At 34.7% G+C, this 21,773-nt stretch overlaps 1 protein-coding gene and 1 long non-coding RNA gene across 2 annotated transcripts in view; both read right to left on the minus strand.

Annotated features, from left to right (window-relative positions):
- The window catches only part of LOC126971190 (uncharacterized), a 124,709-nt gene that overhangs the window by 29,096 nt on the left and 73,840 nt on the right, over window positions 1–21,773 (minus strand). The window lies entirely within an intron of this gene.
- Window positions 1–21,773, minus strand: part of LOC126971147 (ATP-binding cassette sub-family C member 4-like) — a 115,465-nt gene that overhangs the window by 26,373 nt on the left and 67,319 nt on the right. Inside the window, exons 8-11 of the mRNA XM_050817297.1 lie at window positions 21,312–21,479; window positions 14,353–14,490; window positions 13,111–13,278; window positions 2,724–2,864 (exon numbers count right to left, since the gene is read on the minus strand). Of these exons, the coding sequence (XP_050673254.1) occupies window positions 2,724–2,864; window positions 13,111–13,278; window positions 14,353–14,490; window positions 21,312–21,479 (615 nt within the window). The remainder of the gene's footprint in view (window positions 1–2,723; window positions 2,865–13,110; window positions 13,279–14,352; window positions 14,491–21,311; window positions 21,480–21,773) is intronic.

The raw sequence follows: 21,773 nt of genomic DNA on the forward strand, positions 1-21,773 counted from the left end.
TAAACAATTTATTAAGTTAAGTATTTAATTGTTGTGTAATAAGGGGTATTAGAACACGAATGTGGGTTTATTTGTGTGATAATAGTATCACATGAGTGTTTTAATACCTAATTATCAACAGTTGCATACAAGACTTTATCTACACCCATAATATAAATCCTCTATAAAAGAGTCTGAAACAGTAAGCTTCTGCTAACATTAAAAAAGCCAGTCCTAGTAACCATAATATCATCCAATTGTGTGTTATTATGAAAACGGATGATATCATATTGTACTGAATTTTACACTCGTTTGGATGATGTAATAATGGTTATTAGGACTTTGGGTGTTTTAATGTTGGCAATAAGCTAACTGTTTTAGAATCTTTAATAGAGGATTTAAAACATGGGTGTAGATAAAGCGATATACCTCAATTCTGCGATTAATTACCTGAGAATTGAACAAGACATATCAAGTTTTATCAACAATACGTCACTCCAACGGTTGGCTCAGTTGGAAGAGCGCTCGCACGGAACGCGAGAGGTCGCGGGTGCGAGTCCCGTATCGTTCATAAATTTTGTTTTATTAATAAAATAAAATATGTAAATAAAATAATGTTTTAAAAAATAACAAATTGTTTAGATTTGAAAGAGTGACATCTCAAGTCAATTTCCTAATATGCAAATATTGGGGTTGAGCAGGTTATCAACTGTAAAGTAGACCATGTAGATGAAGTCAGAAACCTGAGAGTTGAACAATCAAGATTTATCAACGGTACGTCACTCGAATAGTTGGCTCAGTTGGAAGAGCGCTCGCACGGAACGCGAGGGGTCGCGGGATCGAGTCCCGCATCGTTCATAAATTTTGTTTTCAAATTTAATTTGCGTATGTACTATGTTTGTAGGTCATTTCATTAATTTTAATGAATAAAATCGCTACTAGTGACCGTTATTGTATCCCAAAGATAAATATCAATTTATCTGAAGATAAATATTCTTGATAGATCTAAATTAGGTAATTTTACCTCCCACTCGTATAGGTAGTTTTTACCTTCATAATCCCTAATAGTAGATTACCTACCCACAAATATATTTGAAACGAGGTTGGTCCAACAATTAAATCCGCCCACAAATGGTGAAGATGTCGAGGTTTTTTATGAAAGAGACGGACAAACGTACACGGGTCACCTGATATTAAGTTATTAGAGGAATCACAGGAGTGTTGCCTGCCTTTTGAAAGGAAATTTTATGGAGTGAGATGATGATGAGTTTTATGTTATTCTTACATAAACATATACTACCCTAAAGTCATATTCAAATCATTTAAAAAATTGGTTGACAATAATTGGGACAGAAATCGGGTAACATACCTTTATACAGGATGGTTTTTTGAGAAGGGCTGTGATGGCCAAATCGGAAACTACGAGACTTAGTGGAAAGTCGTAAAAGGTGTCACCTCTCGATTTATAAGAAACCAATAACTGCATATTTAGTTTTTAAGACTTCTCGAACTTTTGACGGAAATCGACCCGAATGATAAATATCCGGACGACAAAGCCTTGCTCGGATTTTTAGGACATCTGAATTCAAACCGGGGTCTTCTGCTTTCCGGATCACCCAATGTCCCATCTGAACTATTATAGTGTTGTCTATAGTAGCGAAATTTACCTTTGTATTCTAATGCTATTGTAGCTGTCTCATTAAAACACGGATAAAACTACATTTTTTTTTAAATACATTGATTTATCGCCCCCCTGTATACTAAATTTAATGAAAATCGTATAGCCGTTTCCGAGATTCAGATTGTATATATATACAAGAATTGCTCTTTTAAAGATATAAGATAATATATTGCTTACAAATTTTATTTAAGACAATTAGAATCCAATTCAAATTTTATTAATAGCTATTTGAGATTTGTTTTAATTTTAAATATTTGAATATAAATAGAAATCATTATCATTATTTTGTGATTTGTTGTTTTAAACATGGATTATATATGCATGCTTAAGATATCTATATTACTTTTATTCGCATATATTGCTACTGTTAGATAATTTATACGTCTAGATAGAGCCTCTTGGTGTTAGACAACCGATGATTACAGGCCAGGTTTGTTACGTTAGTGTGCGTGACAAGCTACGTCTTACACTTACTTCAACAGTGGTAGGCCCCTTTGCACAGGAAGCCGGCAATTATGGGTACCACAACGGCGCCTATTTCTGCCATCAAGCAGTAACGGTTAAACATTACTTTGTTTCGGTCTGGAGGACGCTGAGCTAGTGCAATTACTGGGCAAATGAGACTTAACATCTTATGTCTCAAGGTGACGAGCGCAATTGTAGCGGCGATCAGAATGTTTGGGTTTTTCAATAATCCTGTGCGGCACTGCATTGTAATAGGTAGGGCGTATCAATTACCATGAGCTGAACGTCGTGCTCGTTTCTCCCCTTATTTTCATAAAAAAACACTCGCTGTAAACATGTATTTCAAATGTGTGTAACACCTATAATTAAGCCAAACTTAGAATTTATTATTCATTGTAATAATATTATTATGCTTTTGTTAGTGTTTGTCTTGACGGTGTTAAATAAATAAATTTTAGTGCGCGTGCATTGCAAAATAGAGGTTACTTTCAACCTCAATTTTGGTTTTGTTTTTTTTTAGTTGATTCAAATATACATACAAACAGACGATACTCTATTCTCTCTGATCTCGATATTATGATATATATAGATTTGTTACCTGTATAGAAATAGTTCGTTCTCTTTTAACAAGTGCCTTTGGTGTCTCGGGCTGTCCAGGCACTTCTTCTTCTTCCAGCAACTCTTCAAACAACGGGGACTTGGACACCTCATCGAAATTGCCAGTAATCTCCACTTCTCCCTGTTTAAAATAATAACGATAATAGTTATAAAGGTTTTTGAGTGCGGGAACAACAAATCGCTTGATCTATCTATTCTAATAAATGGACGGACTAAACACATGATCGGATTTGGTACGGCCGAACAAGTGGACGCGGTCTGGTAGCGGAACAGGGTATGTATCATAGTTCATCGCACAATACTATTATTATTACCGTCTGTAACAAGTACGACGCCGGACCAATTGGTGCGAGGCGTCCACCAGACGGTCCGATGGTCCGGCCGTACCAAATCCGACCATGTGTTTAGGCTATTACAGCTGGCAAAAGTAACATTAGAACTGACTCCGTTTTCAATAACCTATCTATCCTTAGTTTAACTTACTAGAGGTAGACAAATCTGTCCTTTTACGCTTAGGTACTTACATTTCAATAACCTATCGACAGATAGCATTTGACTATAACTAATAATATCACTATATTGGACATAACTATGGAAAGATAAGATCTTGTAATTTAACGGTGATAGCAATATATCCGTAACTAGAGTTACTTTATTGAAAACGGCCGTATGCAATATCAATTGATAGGATTGCAAACATTATAAGGTAATCTTCAAAAACACATCATCCTTAATTAATATGTGTAGCTAACATTATATTACGACCACAATATATTATAATAAATTGAGCACTATTTATTGCAAAATAAACAGTTTCTCAATAACGATCCATAGATGGCTTAAACGATGCCAAACCATTACCAGACACATAAAAAAACAAAGAGGTTGTCAAATAATTAAATATGATTTTTCTTGACAGCGCTATCAATCAATCACGGCATTCACCTTAATTAAGAAAATAAAACAAAATATTCTTAAATAGTATAGGTAAATTACTCTCGAGACGTTTTTGCATTTGTGTGTGTGTACATGTACGGTCAGAAAATAAATAAATAAACCAATACTTTTAGATTTTTGTATAATTTTTATATCTAGGAACTACATATGGAACTTCCGTCCCGGTCGTTCCTCGCGTGTCTCCTGTCAAATGTAACTTGATCCCCACCACCTAGCCAACCCCAAACTCATTTTTATATTTTCTCATCAAGACCTTTCCAACGATATATTATGGGGGTCTGTACTTATTGTGGTAGCTGACAAATAAAATTTCCAACGCCGTTTTTATGCTATATGTGTAGATATCAGGAATCATGTAAAAACATATACAAAACTCCACAAGTATTAACTAAATGGGAATTACTATCTGCAACTAATGTAGGTTTGACAACGAAAGTATATTGATTTAAAATTACGATTACATACACATTTATATTATAGAAAAAACTGAGCTATTTTTATAAGAGGACCCTATAAGGTAGGTAGGTACCTACGTTTTTTACGTATTAGTAAAAAAGTTAACCCTAATGTCGTCAGAAGGTAAGAGTCACGCGATAGAAAGAGAGGCAACTTCTAGGTGAATAACAATGTAGGTTTGTAGCGCTGTGCGATCTGAATTACATTGGTTCTGCAGAGTGAGACTTTCGTATTTGAACTATTATATCATATTCTTTGCTACTGCTGCTGCTTTTATTAAACTAAAAGACTTTGTATAACTAAACAACGTGGTCTCAATTGGTTAGTTTTTGCCCATTCTTTTCAACAAAAGCAACTCTACGAATCGGTGGTTAAAACACGTAACGTAATTAACTTCAAAACGTGTCCATTCAAAGTCCACACGAAACTCCATGTTCGATTTGCAAGATATAGACATAGTCTGTACTATACACAGTTAAAATAAAATGGCCGGCACCGTATGAGGCCCTGAAGTAAATTGAAGTACATGTAGGTACGATACGTGCTTGGCGAGTCTAAAATGATTGTGAGAAGCCTTGAACTTTATTATATAATTAAATGGTAAGGAGATTTTGGACAGTTTTTTTTTATTTTTCACCATTTTATCGTATAATTTGATTAACTAAGAGTTACATTAATTACTATAAGCCGGTATTTAAAAAAAATCCAAAAAAACTTGTTATCAGTTACCAATCATTACAGGACACATTTATGAGAAAAAACAAACATTGCCAATAATTATCTCATTAAAAATAGAAAACCAATGACTCGCTCAATTTACAATTTTATTCATTAACTAGCATTATCATAATCGTGTCCATATTTGTAATGCTAGTGGTGTATATAAAATACATATTATATATGTATTCGTACATACGAAAAGTGCTTACAGAGTATACACAGAGTACTACATAAAAATCCTTACGCATATCTGTCACATTCATCAAGTACCAACCTAAAAATACCAATTCGTCCATGCGTTGACAAAACAGATTAACATAACGAGCATACATCGGTTATTGAAATGCTAAAAGCAACATGATTAAAATATCAATCTAGGATTGCCAATTTAGGATTACATACATTAAGCGGCCGTTAAGGCGACACTAAATGCCAGCGACCTTGGACGATATGAGTTCAGGGCAACAAAGCCAATATTTTCTAAATTCTTGAGTGGAAAACGTAACATTTTAACAGGCGCAAGTATTTTACATGCGTACAATTCTCATTATTGATTACTAGTCTGAATAAATGTATCTACACAAAAAAGGTACAAGCTATAAGAATTACTTTTCTGACAGTAAGTACTAAACATATGCGCAACGCCGAGAAAAAACTTGTTTATCTGCAAAGAAAAGTGTTAGTTCAAAATAGCTCTGGAGTGTTAACTATAACCAACAACAAGTATTAGTTAACCTACAAATAAGACTTAAGGGTATGTGTAACAGGATTAAATAGTGTTCATAGTTCGAAATGCTACATTTTCACCACAAAACTTGTCTAAAAACACGATATTTGCGTGTTTTCTGATTACACTTTGCCTTAAAGGAAAATGAAATGCGAGACTATTTCACACAACTCGGGATAAATAAAGATAATTCGATGAAAAACAGTAAGTAGTAGGTAAGCCTTCTGTATAAATACATCAATTACTTGTTGCATACGTAATTACCATAAAATCAATATTGCCCGCAACTCTACAGCTATCGGCCTAAGTCGACTAAATAGTTTTGTATGTCTCACTAATTGCCATGCCAACATTGAAACGGATATTACTCATGCCCGCTTGAGTAGGGGTTTGCTAAATAGATTTTAATTTTAAAAAAGGTGGTGGTATTTTAATACGATATTCTAATAATTTAAGTTGAAACTTATGCTAAAGGGTCTACATAATAATAGCTATTCATTTGAAATTCTTTAATAATATTATATTAGAAGGCCGTGTCAAATTTTTACAATTTAAAATTATTTGGATAATTTTATGACTAAAGAAGAACATGGGTGAAATTATATCAATATAAAAAATCACAAGTCGCATCTTCCGGGAATCTTAAAAAAGTCGGGATCAGATGTTACTCCATGTCTTTCCTTACCAAAGTGTGCGTAACAATTCATAATTGGCTCTTAACTATAGAGGCGTAAAGAAAAAAGAATAAGATTCATAAAACACTGATCTAAGTTTTTGACTATGTCATTAATAATAATATGTTAATAATATAATCTAATATATAAAATTCTCATGTCGCGGTGTTTGTAATTAAACTCCTTCGAAACGGCTTGACAGATTCTCATTTTGAGTGCATATTGGGTAGGTCTGAGAATCGGACATCTATTTTTCATCCCCCTAAAGGTTAGGGGACGGTCCACGCCAATTTTTATTTTTTATTTTTTTGTCATATTTTTTTTTAATTGTTTGATTATGAGTCAGCATTAAAAATACATACAATTTCACCCTTTTCACCCATTTACGATCAACAGTTACTTTTGTATCGCGATTTTAATATCGGCAATACAACGTTTGCTGGGTCAGCTAGTATGTATATAATAATTACTTGTTATCATGATTTTTTGCACATTTCTTTATTTTGTATTCATTAAACTTTGCGAAAAACAAAAATGTATTGGGGGACTTCGTTTCATCATCATCATTTCAGTCGGAAAAGATCCACTGCTGGACAAAGGCCTCCTCCAAAGATCGCCATGACGATTGGTCCTGCGCCGACCTTACCCAACCTATTTGTAGTTCTTGACCAGACCATCTGGCCTAAATCTGTGACTTTGGTTCTCTTACGGATCTCCTCATTTCTGATTCGATCTCTCAGGGAAACCCCGAGCAAAGCCCTCTGAGCGACCTTCAGCTTCCTCATAAGGTCCATAGTTAGCGACCACGCCCGTGTTCGGTATGTCATCACTGGCAACACACACTGGTAAAAAACCGTCAGACTTCGTTTATTTTTCAACAAATAATGGTAGTAAGTTCCCTTTTCTATTTGTAACTTTTTATCATGTTTCGAAAGATCACGCGAACACCAATTCTTTATGGGCTACAAATATTGGTCAGTTTTAACGGACATGGCCTGCTCTAAACTATACACAGCTATCATCAAGAGTTCATTATATACAAGCATATTAGTATTATTGATATTAGAATACTTCATAAAATAAATGCATTTTTATTCGTAACTTACTAATTATCACAGAATCATACTAAATCAGTTATTTGATTATCTCACAATGATAGCTAATTGTGTACTATCGACAAAATTGAATCGTGACCCACCTTAATGTCATTTTTCTACACTCATAATAAACAAATAGATTGAAATTCGCTTAAACATATATTTGCTAAGCAACCTATCAATTTATTAGACACTGAAATCCACCAGTAGTCATAAAATCTTTTTCGTGCAAATATAAACCTAACTGTTTTTATGATTTTAAAACAATTATCAGCAAAGTCGGTCATGAATCAATTTTGTCGATGGTACATATGATTTTGTAAAGTAATATTGAAAGATTGGAAAGATTTTGTTCACAGATAATGTGTCTTGTGACTTGATTTTATCCGTTTTTTTGTTTACGTAAATTTTGAATGTTTTCAGTAGAAATTGTTACGGTTAACATTCTATTCTATAACACAGTCATCTATAGGATATACTCCGCACCCTCACCGCACTCAACGCTCTTCTGAACGCAAACTCGGAGTGTGACCTGGAGGTCTATTACCAAAATCGAAAGCCGAAGTTTCGTCCGAAACGAAAGAACGACGAAGTTCAAATTAAATCCTATTACCAAAGTACTTCGGATCCGAATTGTGAGGACGGATTTCATTTCGGAACCATAGACATAACCATAAAAAAGGATTGTGTGGTTTTATGAAACCACGTAAAAGTGAAACTTTTTTCACATTATAGACATTTAACTAAAATTGTTTGGAATAATATTCCATTAAGGGTATAAAAATCGCTTTATCAATCTTAATTTTATACTTGGAAAATTGGAATGATAATGGGAAATAATAAAAACAAACAAAAATAGCGTTGAGCACTGGCACAAATGAGCAATAGTCTATACAGTGCTCCCAAATTAATAATGCGCATACAGATCTTCGCCAATTTTCGGCAACGGTCGTATTTCCCGACCGTCGGGAGACGATATCTATATAGAGTGGTAAAATGCATTACTTTTGCATAATTTAGCAGAATTATATTACAATAATAATAACAAGAGGGGTGTGTAATAGGAGCTCTATATAATTCCACATAGACTAAACACGTACAGTCGGCATCAATACTTAAAGACGACTGACTGACCGGCTAGTGACTACCACAGCCGACTGCCTGATTTGTTTTCGTATTGTGAACACATGATTTGACTCCTATTAATTTCGCACAAAGTGCAAAATGCAAATTGTTTAGGGCTCTTACGGTTTCCGGGAATACGCCCATTAGCAAAGATCTGTATGCGCATTATTAATTTGGGAGCACTGTACATTACACGGTCAGCTGCTGCGAACTATAGGTGCCACCCGACCGTCACGCAACATGCAACACACAGACGAAAAAGTTTGAGACGATGTAATAAAAGTTTCACTTTAAAAAGTGTAGTTGTAGTTACGACCTTATTAATCTCAAACAGCAAAAAACTAATTGTCAAGGGAATTTGGGAATAAGGTAAACGAAAGGCAAAATGTCTAACGCGAACTTCGTATCGATCGGATCCGAAACACTTTCGTAATAGGAGAATGTATGATCCGTCAACCGAAACTTCGTATTCCGATTTTGTTGGTAATAGGGCTTCTGTTCGCGGATGAATGGACGGGAATAATGTAATACTGTGAGTGAGATGAATGTCTAAATTAATAATGAAAATTTGTTTAATGTAAAACGTAATTATTGGTGTTAACAGTTTTAATTAAAGTAAGTAAATAAATATAACTAAGTGGCCATTTTTCCATACAAATGTTCTGTACTATTTTCTTCTTGGTTTTTAACCCTAGATCAATATTATTTTCAAAGAAGGTTATTATTATCATATAATATAAACATAAAATTTGAAAAACAATATTTTTTGATCAATGCGGGACTCCAACCCACGACCTCTCGCGTTCCGTGCGAGTTCTCTTCCAACTGAGCTAACCGTTCGAGTGACTTATCGTCATTGTTGATAGTTAGTGTTGCACCTGAGAGTTGAACAAAGCATACGAGATTTTAAGCACTCGCACGGAATGCGAGCGGTCGTGGGTTACAGTCCCGCATCGTTCATAAAACTTGGATTTTAAAATTTATTTGTGTATTAGTGCTAAAAGTGAGGGTTATCTCTTTAAAAAACATAAAAAATTGTTTAAATTAAAATTGATCACGCATAATCAAACTCTCAGGTCATTCAATGATTCAATGATGCATAGCTCGAACCCGTGTTCATATAAGGACTCGGGTACTGCATTTGAATCGTGAATCATAAATGTTACTATTGTAATACACTTTGCTTTTATTTTAAACTGTCGACCAGATTATAAAGGTTCCAGAACGATTTTGGCTTGCTATTATTTTATTCCAGTTACAAACTAGTTCAAACAGTCTACTTGATAAGATAAGATAGTGATTGGTTTGCCAGGACATAATCTCTCACGTTAAAAGCAAGCCGAGTGGCAGAGCATTGTTGTATTGGCGTTGATACGCCAATAAGACCATAAGTGATACTTATGGTCTTATTCATAATGACTTATAGGAGGTTTAAGACATCGCTAATAGACGCTTTTTAAAAAATGGTAATCATAATCGCATATTAGAGCTAAAACCCTCATTATCTCTTCGATAAAGCTGATGTGACTTATAGTAGCTAAGACCCATCTTTAAACCTATTTTAAGCCCTCGGTATCGAAAAACATGGCCGACATCGATCAGCTGTCTCGTTTTACTATATCAGTCAGTTCATAGCTATTATTTAAGTATCATTACCAACCTACAGACTAGGCTCGCTACTCAAAATTAGATTTTTGAAGTTTTAACTTATTTTGACATGACTAGTGACAACTGACAAGCCATTGACATTAACAAAATGTGCGTTTCCATAGACAGTTCCACGTTAAATCAGTTGAAATAATATTTTATCGTACGAAATGGCAACATTGCGTACTATAGAGACGTATTAGTTACGAGACGAGGTTTTTCAATCGATTATGAATAAGGAATTTTATCGAACATTCCATAGGCTTAAAACACGTTTTAACTAACATAGTTTAATACCTTCGGTAGGCGTTTTATTATGTAGAGTTTAGCTTAATGTTTGGTTTTGAGTAAATCCTGTTTTACCGCATAGTCCATGGCAGTGTTTCCCAAACATTACTCTGCCATGGCCCGGTAATTTTCAGGCTGCTCCTTCGTGACCCACCTCACGTTTTAGCCCAAGCCAAAATAATATATATTTAATAATAGTAAAAACGTTTTTTAGTACTACAGACATTGGTATCGTCTATTTAATCACGAAAATTTTGTAGTAGTGCGAAGTATGTAGTCTCCCGCGCAAAAAGGGGCTTCTTTACTCCGCCGAATATGACGCAGCAGTAACAGTGTTCTGAGAGCGATAGCCAACAGCTGGTACTATCCGTATGTTGGCCATTCAAAGAAGATAAATATATCTCTTCGCAAATACTAATTACTAACATAATTAGATTATAAGTTTACTAACAATCCATGGATTATAGTTCTCCGAAAATAAACGTTTTTATGTATTGAAGTTCATAAGGCACGTTATGAAAAAATGATGAGAGTGAAATTTTAAGATGCGCATCACTGTAACACAAAAGTAACTGGTTGAAGTTGGTTCCTAATATTTTCTGACGTTTGCGTCATTACTTTTTTTTTTGGTTTCTTCGTGCATTATTAGGACAGGCAAAGGGTTCAAGCCCATACAGCCGTATTCATTATTTAATAATGAATTGTCAAAGCCATCTTTGCAGATTTTTACAATATTGTTCTTTCTAAAAACTCAGAATAGCACGAGGAATAAATCATTTTAATGATTTTTGCTTCGCTAGGTCAAAGAAAAATAACTTTTTGCGTGCATACATAAGTGCACGCACACTTTTTATATTATTTAAAAGAGAAACTCTCAATTCAAATGTATTATTTATATTTATAAAAGGACATATTTGTCTTGTATATTATTAGTATGATTGTCAGAATAAACATACGATATGCACTTCATTTTATTAATTTAAATGTTGTCAATTTGATAAAAAAGGTATACACAGCTGTAATAAATAAATAAGCTTAATCTCAAATCCTGAGAAGAATTGACAATATAATAAAGAATGCAATTTTACAATGCTTTAGGATGCCGGGAATTTTTTGATATCCTTTTAACGGCTTTATGTACTTACAGTATAAATATATCTGATAAATAAATATTACTTTTATGAATGTATCGCTCGAAATACATGATGTTATTATTATTATTATTACCACCTTTCTCTTAACATTATTCTATATGCCGGTCATAAGAACTTGAACCTATATCCAACATACAATCCACTTTTTTGGGCAGAATATGGCAATTGAAAAAATTGGTTTTCTGTAAAGTAGGTTTACTGACGATAATTATCTTACGTGATAGCAGCATAAGAAAACATTGATGCATAAAAATAGTTTTAAAAAAATCTAAAAAACACGCTCTAGTTGAAAAAATAATGTATAAAATTTAAAATTAATATCAATACCTGCCTTATCGACGATAGATGAAAAAATAACATAAATTAATGTGCTAATAATGGAATAATTTTATCAAATTAATGTATTGTCATCGGTCCCCGATAAATCTACGAAGTTCGAATTGACACTTTTATGAATTAAATTTAATTATTATCACTGAATTATCATTATTTTGTGTAAAACAAAGCAGGAATTAATTAAAAATTAAGTTTTTTTCGATAAACTAATTATATTTAATCCCAGAGAGGGAGATCACTTCAAAAAAAACAATGACAAACAAAATGATCGAAATTGCATACTTTTATGAATTAAATTCAATTATTATCACTGAATTATCATTATTTTGTATAAAACAAAGCAGGAATTAATTGAAAATTAAGTTTTTTTCGATTAACTAATTATATTTAATCCCAGAGAGGGAGATCACTTAAAAAAAAAACAAACTGTGTAAATTAATATTTATTTGCAGTCGTTAATTCATATGTTTTTACTTAAATTAAACCACACCTAAGCCCGATCCTGTCTCTCTCTAACGCTTGTTCCGCGCTCTCGCTTCCATGCTCGGCTCAAGCGGAACGCGACACTAAGGCCCGGTTTCCACCAAAGCGGAGAGGAGATGAGATTATTAGAAGACTATGCAGAGCTCACATCTCCTCTCTGCTCTGCCGCGCCGCTTGCTCGCTCGCGGCACAAATACAAAGATAAATGAGACATCCTCTCCTTTTCGCTTGATGCATTTCCACCGAAGCTAAGCGGAGAGGAGATGTGGAAATAACGAAATCTGATTGGTTATCAAAACGCAACCCCTCTCCACTCCGCTTTGGTGGAAACCTGGCCTTATTCGTGCGTGCAGCCGGCGTTCATCGATTTAAAAGACGTTATCACGTCACACCAATATAATATAATATGCAACTTAGTCGTCGTCAAGCAAGCGTCGCAAATATGTCGGTCTCAATGAGACTTTCATCTTTGTGCCGTTTGGTATCGAGGCACTTGGCCCGTGGGGCCCAGAGGCGCGGAGAATGTACAAAGTATCTTCTCGCCTCAATAGGGCTACTGGTAACCCAAGCGCTGACAGCTATATCGGTCAACGGATCAGCCTAGCTATCCAACGCTACTTTTAATTTAATGTAATCATAGTATTGTAAATATAGGTATAAGATTTGTTTTGTTTAATAAATATAAATCCAATATGCAACTTACATTTCTCAAAATGACGACTTTATCAGCGCTTTTGAGGTGATGCAGCTGATGTGTGACCAAGATGCGGGTGGTGTTGCCCAGAAGACCCATCAGACATTCTGACACCAGGTGCTTGCCGACATGAGTGTCCACGGCGGATAGTGGATCGTCCAAGAGGTAGATGTCCGCCTATTAAAAATGGAAATGTAAATACAGCGCAACCAGACGCGCCACCGTGGTGTCCGTAAGCTACCAAACTAGACACCATACAGACACCAGAGTTATGACGCGTCCGAGCTGGTTGCGCAACCAATTTGGTGGATACCAGGTAACTAACTCTAGCTAGCTTTATACATTTTGTTGGTAGTGGCAACTGGTTGCGCCACCGTAGTGCCCCGGGATTTTTCAAGCAAGCAGGACAGGTCACCAGGTGTTAAGTGATCACCGTCGCTCACATTCTCTAGCAACACTAGAGGTATCACAGGAGTGTTGCTGGCCTTTAAGAAAGGTGTATGTGTATGTAGATGTTTTAAAAGGTAACCCTATCGTATCGTCCCGGAAACACAGCAAACAAGGAAGCTCATTCCACAGCTTGCACGTGGAAGAAAGTTCCTTGAAAACCGCGCTGTGGAGAAATGCCACAGGTTTCTTTCGCCGTCGTTTTCGAAGGTTAAACAGCATCAGGTAATTCGCTCTGCCCAATGCAATGCTCAGGATTATTGAGTAAACCCAGCATTCTAAACGACATCGAAATTTCACTTGTCACTTTGAGACATAAGATATTATGTTAGATTTTTTTATGAAGAATCATTCTATGTATTTTAATAAAGACTAATTGAAATATAAGTGGTTTTTTAACTTGTTTATGACTTCGGTTACTGAAACCTAAGTGAAATGTAGTAGAAAGGCGTAAAATTAATTTATTTTCTCAAAATCAAAAAAATAAATAAAGGAATCCTTGAAATTTATTTTTTATGTCGCTCTGAGAGAGAAGAAAGAGCGTAAGAAACTCTACCAGCATTCTTTTTTGCGCTCTTTTGTATTATCTCTCTCTCTCTCTTGTTATTGCTTTAAAATAATCATAATGTAGTCCCAGGCTGTCCGATCACTTAGATATTCAGCTGTGGAGTAGTAGGATTTACGACAGTCATATTTTAATAAAACATTTAAATTTATTTATAGATAATGCATGAACAGTGGCTGGGACTGTATACATTTACCCTAAAATATATTATTACTGGATATAGTTGTAGATATACTGACTTGACGATAGCATGCCCGGGCCAGACCGATACGAGCGCGTTGGCCACCGCTCAGGCTGATGCCTCGTTCACCAACCATTGTGGAGTCCCCGGCAGGAAGCTGCTCGAAGTCTCGCAGCAGGGCACACGCCGTCACCACCTGAATCACCAGACCACATGTAACATGTCAACTGTGAAGATAGGGGAGTATATCATATTTTCGTGAAGCAGTAACGTGTAAACATAACTGTGTTTCGGTCTAAGGGCGCCGTAACTAGTAAAACTACTGGGCAAATGAGATTTAACATGATATGTCTCAAGGTGACGAGCGCAATTGTAGTGCCGCTCAGAATTTTTGGATTTTTCAAGAATCCTGAGCGGCACTACAAAGTCGCGGGTAAAAGCTAGTAGGTAAATAAATATAATCAATTTTTAAACTATCATAGTGAAGAACACTAACACTACTAGCACTAACACTACTAGCACTAACATTTAATAGGATATTATGAGAGTGACGCTATAAGTAGAGTTCTCCTATCGAGTTGCGTTCGAAATGAAACCGATAGTAGGCCTGTATCACTCCCCGTGTAGGTATCGAGCAAGCGATCATTTAAAAATGGAGAAACATAAAAAAAGCAAACCATATTAAAGCTCATTGCGATCCAAAATTATTTTTTCAGATTCCTAAAGACACTGAAACAATCTAATTTAAAGTGTTTATTATTAATTATTAATTATTAATTTAATGAAATTACCATTCATGATAGCTACCTATTTATTACATATACTAAGTAGGTTTGACTATGTCGTGGTCTTCCAACGCATACATTACTATCTGCAAGTAATGTAGGTTTGACAACAAAAGAATATTGATTTAAAATTACGATTACATACACATTTATATTATAGAAAAAACTGAGCTACTTTTATAAGTTGCCTTATACTAGGTAGGTACAGTTTTAGGTAAAGAAGACATTGACCCTGATTTCGTCAGAAGAGGTAAGGGTCGCGCGATAGAAAGAAAGGCAACTTCTAGCGCTGTGCGATCTGAATTACGCCTTATTGCATGGCCGAAAGAGTCCCTATTTCTTTAATTGATTTTGCGTAGTGAGACTTCTGTACTTGTACTATTACATATTCATTACCGATAGTAGCGATGAAAAACAAGTTCGACTCTGAAAACGACCGAGATCGAGGGTAGCAGGCTCTTGCTGTTAGACAACCGATAAAAACAGGCCAGGAGTCTACTCGCAAAATCGACAACGATATATTCGGAACGATACGATAATACTCCCAATATCGCACCTACCCTACTCTAACAAATGTTCGTATTCCATGTGACTTATCGTAACAAAATCGTAACCATAGACTAATATTTTGATTTTTTTACGATGTTAGAGTGAATGAATTATCTCAAACCTTAAAAAACCGAATATAATCTGTGCTATGTCGCTGTTAAGTGTCAAAAGTCAAAACATAGTTTAGGCGCTAAGGACCATACCAGACTCTACACCACCAATTTGGTATCATTTACACAAAATGTAAATATTTAAAAATTATGTAATGAAATGACCATTTAAAATTGAATAAATAATACTAAACTTGCGGATAATAAAATGTAAAAAAAAGTAACTCAACCCTTCTCGACTTCCTATTTCTCAGGCGGCCATTTGCATTACTTCCTACGTATAAACGATCAACAAAATGATTTAAATTACTTGGTAGTTAAAAAATCCTATTGAAAGTAGTAAATCACATATGTGTGTGTATATTGTATGGCAAATATTTCTATACAACTTGAAACGATAATAGAAACGACAGCCTAGAAGTTGTCGTTGAGATTATCGTAAAAGTGACATTTGATTGTTTGACGAATTTGAATATTCGTCTCTGACATTTTCAACTAAGGGTTAGGACCGATAATATCGAAAAATGTTTTGTTCGTTCAATCCACGTTTCGACATTGAATACGATGTAAATAAGAGTAGGATTCGACACGACTAATGCCACGATATATCGAATATTGATTTTAGGAGAAGTTGTCGCTGAGATTATCGTAAAAGTGACGTTTGATTGTTTGACGAATTTGAATATTCGTCTCTGACATTTTCAACTAAGAGTAGGGTTAGGACCGATAATATCGAAAAATGTTTCGTTCGTTGAATCTACGATGTAACTAAGAGTAGGATTCGACACGACTAATGCCACGATATATCGAATATCGATTTTAGGAGTAGGCCCCCAGGTTTAATAATTTAGCTGACAAGCTTGTCACACACATTAACGCGACTTAAACTCGCGATTTGTATGACACTTTGTGTTAGTGTGCGTGCATTGCTCAAAATAAAGGCTAATTTTAAACTCAATTTTTTTCGACGTTTTCACAGCTATCATATTCTATCATTTGAAGGCATTGTGAAACTAATAAGAAACAAGGAAATAAATCAATCTATCTTATTAACACATTAATATATACAGTGTTAAAATAAAATGATGTTAATGAAATGATTTAGGATATCATTACAAATTAATTCAAGCATGTTTAATATATTAGGCTACAATCACATTATTTAAATGAAACGATAAAAACAGTAGCGGGTACATAAATCAAAATTATCATTAAAATAAACCATAGTAATTAATTTAAATATAAAATTATCTAATAAAAGCTAGGATAATTAACATAAGTACAAAGAAATATAGTTATTTTTGTCAATCTAATGTTTTGTTCTAAATCCGAGATATATTCATACTAATAATAGATAAATTATTTTATTACTATTTATTATATTAAAGACAGACAATCCATTAATATGTACTAACTAATATATACTATGAGTATGTATTCTGTTTCGCCACGCGAATGAAATTTCCAAATGAATTGAGCTGTTACGACTTCAAATTGCAGAAAGACTAAATAAAGAAAAAAAAATAAGAAAAATTCCAATCATGTTACGAACTCTATCATCTAAGCAAACTTAACGAACACTAAATAATACCGGGAATTGTCCAGCACTTTGCAGAAACGCCACACATATCTAGATGGTGGGGATAATATTGAAGGCAACCAGCGTATAATTGATATTTGATATACACAAGAAATAGCGAAGGAAAGAGCAAACAGTGAAAAAGCTGATGATCGACTCTCGGGAGTATCATAATATTAAAATGGTATTGTCTAGAACAGCGCCCAGTGCCATACAAGATCAAACGCTTTCGCAATATGCAGATCAACTACCAACCCTAAGCTCTTTCTTTCAATGACGACCCCTATAGCCCAGTGGTTAGTGACCCTGCTTACTGAACTAGAAGTCCCGTGTTCGAATCCCGGTAGTTGCAATCATTTATATGATGAATATGAATGTTTGTTTCCGAGTCATGAATGTTTATTTGTATTTATGTATGTTTAAGTATGTATATAAAAAAATCTTATAACTATATATTCACAATACTATGACTACATAAAATTAAAACTATCTTTACGTGGAAAGGAAGTAGCAAGAATACTGGCAGCATTACCGCGTTCTTTTTCGTTATCTCACGATAATTTTATTGAACGGTCTGGAGAAAATAATAACTTGTATTCAGGACGCGTGTGCCAAAAGTAAAGTCGTAAAGCCTCTAAAAATCACAAGCTAATAAAGTTTAATGTACCCTACCAGTTTAACAGTGGCTCCATTGCACAGGATGCCGCCTAGGTACCACAACGACGCCTATTTCTGCCGTGAAGCAGTAATGTGTAAGCTTTATTGTGTTTCGGTCTGAAGAGCGCCGTAGCTAGTGCAATTACTGGGCAAATGAGACTTAACATCTTATGTCACGAGGTGACTAACGCAATTGTATTGCCGTTCAGAATTTTTGGGATTTTCAAGAATCCTGAGCGGCACTGCATTGTATTTATTAAGGATTATGTAACATCATACGTTAAATAACCATTGTTAACAGATACATTATGCAACAATTGAGTTCCGCGAAATCGGCTTCTTATCGAGTTGTCAAATAACTTGGCACTTGGTGTATTTACGATTTGTTTGTTGCACAATACCGTTTCGACGAAGACGAGGGGCTATTGCTATTCTACGAAATTAGGTCACAATGACTTGATTAGGTATAAGATTACGCATTAAGTAGGTGAACTCTACGAACAGCCGCCCACAAAGCGGCTAGCGTAGAAATCGATTAAGTTGAATTGGATTGTCTATACCTTTTTGTTAGTTTAATTATCTTGTTTTAATTATAACTTTTAGATTTGTGAATATATATTGTAACAAGCGTAATTATTTTCAAATAATACGTATTGGATGTTATTGTCGCAATTTACTTTAGTAATTGTAGCAGTTATACATTGTCTTAACGAGATTTATGTTGTTATGTTTGTAAAAACTTTAATAGGCGTTCCTTCTTTTTCCTAGCCTCAAAGTTGTTTAGCCATTCTCATGTTTAATGTTCAAACGTAAATCGCTGTACATTTCCCTTGTATTATCATTTATTAATAAAGAATTTTGAAATGAATGAATGAAATTATCTTGCGCGAATGGCTTATTCTTTTTTCAAAATCAAAAATAGCCTACTTACTTTACTTTAAATAAAACTAGCCACCTGCCGGACGAGTGCGGCCGAAACAGGCCGTTTCAGACACACAAGACAAAAAGGTGTTCCTTCAAGCAGGGAGTAAAATGGGATAATGTATTTTGCTGAAATAATAAGAAATCAAGTTTAAATATGAAAAATAATGTTTTCTTCATTCTTTTGGCAGGTAAGTTTTCTCGTCGCCCGAGAGCGATTTAGGTAAGTGGACAATCAAACGCATTAACAACGTTAATGTTAATATTACCAAAAACAATAGTTATGTTATATATAAGAAGTTATTAATTTAATTTCGAAATAATAAAACATAGTTATGACTACACGCGCTTGAATCCATTAAAAATATTTAATTTAAACAATGACTAAAGTTTTGGAAAGTATTTTTAGAAGCTTTCATTAAAGTTGATTATATTATATTATGGCGGTCCCAATATTCAGTCTATCTCTTACTTGAGATAAAAATATCGTTGACTTTTCTGTCCCAATTAACTTATCGATGGGAACTTACCATATCCGTACACGCTGTCTGTCAATGGGACGCTGTTTAGCTTACCAGCGATAGAAGTTTGTATGGAAATTACAATTCACGCGTCCCAATATAATGCGATAAGAATGACTTATCGGGTATATTGGGACAGCTTCAGATTATTGACAGATAATTACTGACAGTAGAAGGTAGTAATTTATCTCTATGTGTACATAGTAGATTGGGAACAGCTGTTAGACTACCTGTCATTCATAGCTATCAAACGTTCTTCACGATATTTCATTATCTGACAAGAACTGGAAATAGAGCATCGAGTCGTGACACCGACTTAAAATCTATAAATAGGTAGCACATACAAATAATAGTATTTTATTAACATGAAAGGTAAAAGGTAAAGGTTACTGTACAGGTTTTGCAAAAGAGATATATTAAATTAAATCTTAGTTAAAAAGTTATTTTATACTTTTTAGTTGTTGAAGTCGGTATTTAAATTCCTAGTTAAGTTCTGTAGTGAATTTCTAGTAGGTACGTAAATTATCAAATTATACGAAAGACAACTATTTATTTACATTCTGATAACATATACATATAACAATATATAAATGAATAATCATAACCCGTTGGCCGAAGATATATTTATACATTCAGCCGAAGGGATTGGTTGGGCGAGAGTGCTCGCTGACCGCTTTGGAATGTTGACCTAATGTTTACTAGTTAGAGCGTACTATTCGGTACGTTAATATAAATACAAACAAGACATGTTCTAGCCACAAACTAGTAAAAAAAGAAGGACTCCGCGCCGTGATTTTAACAAGTGAAGCACCTTTATGCTAGTGTGTGTGCGAATACGGGGTATACCAGGTACACAATATTTTCTCCCATATATAACCATATATCCACAAATAATTTTATAGTATTGTTTTTACAGTTTTTCACAACGCACGACGGCATTTTTAAAATATTTTATTGCGACGCAAACGGATCTGTCACAGACGATGGCAAATCTCATAATGGCGGCCGATCGGCTTGTATTAGTGTAAGTGTATGCGTAGGTATATGTATTTACACATTTACCGGCTTGTTTTGGTGCCTCACAATTATGTAAGGTGACACGAGGTCCTTATTCTTTTACTCGTCCGTGGTTCTAGCATATTCTAGCATATCTTCTATAGGACTCTTAGAGTGACTTCAGAAGTAACGTTACTTCTATGTGTGTGTCTTAGTCGCAAAAATATGTCCTGCTATAATATTTTTAACTATACTATGTATATACATACTATATTAAGTATAATACTAAATAAGTCCAAAATTATATTAAGCTGTATTTTTTTATGGAAAAGGAGGACAAACGAGCGTACGGGTCACCTGGTGTTAAGTGATTACCGCCGCCCACATTCTCTTGCAACACCAGAGGAATCACAGGAGCGTTGCCGGCCTTTAAGGTACCCATATCATATATCTATAGATTATATCATTGATACTGTGTATTAACTGGCTTGAATCTTTATAGTTAAACTAGCTGACCCGACAGACGTTGTACTGTACATAGTAAATAAAATACAGTTTTTTAAGAATTTGTGATTTTTTTTTCATAACATCAAGAACTATTTCGTTATTATTTATGCTCCCTGTTGTTATAATGAAAGTGAAACTGTCAAACCGTGCGTCACTAAATTCTCTCATAGAAAATATGTCCATACAAAAGAAATATTGAAAATAAAAAGAATTATGGGTCCCAAATCGAAATAAAAATTATCCTATATCTCAAGTCGGACCAAACTGCACTTCATGAAATAATCCCCATTACAATCCGTTCATTAGTTTAGGAGTCCATCGCGGACAAACAACGTGGCACGTAATTTATATATATTAAGAAGATAAATAAAAAAAACTATAAGAATTCTTACCTTTCTATATCTGACGCGATCGTAAGGCAATCCAAACAGGATGTTCTGCCGCACCGTCGCAACGAATAGCCACGGCTCCTGACTCGCGTAAGAAACACGAGCACCTCCCAAGTACACTGTTCCTTGTGTTGGCTTCAGCTCGCCCAGAATCACGTGCAGTAGTGTCGACTGTTGGAATATCAGACAAATGTCAATCGAGTAACAGACAAACAACACAATGTTTATATAACTATTTACAATACTGAACTTAACATATTAGACGTTTTGGTCATACAGAGAGAGTGGAGAATAGAATTGACTGCTGAAAAATTATGCAGCGAATGTTAAAGGTATGTTGGGATCTAGATATATATAGCATCCAGTGGGAGGCTCCTTTGCACAGGATGCCGGCTAGATTATGGGTACCACAACGGCACCATTTTTTGCCGTGAAGCAGTAATGTGTTAGCATTATTGTGTTTCG

Source organism: Leptidea sinapis, chromosome 23 (assembly GCF_905404315.1).
Source record: "Leptidea sinapis chromosome 23, ilLepSina1.1, whole genome shotgun sequence".
Lineage (NCBI taxonomy): Eukaryota > Metazoa > Arthropoda > Insecta > Lepidoptera > Pieridae > Leptidea > Leptidea sinapis.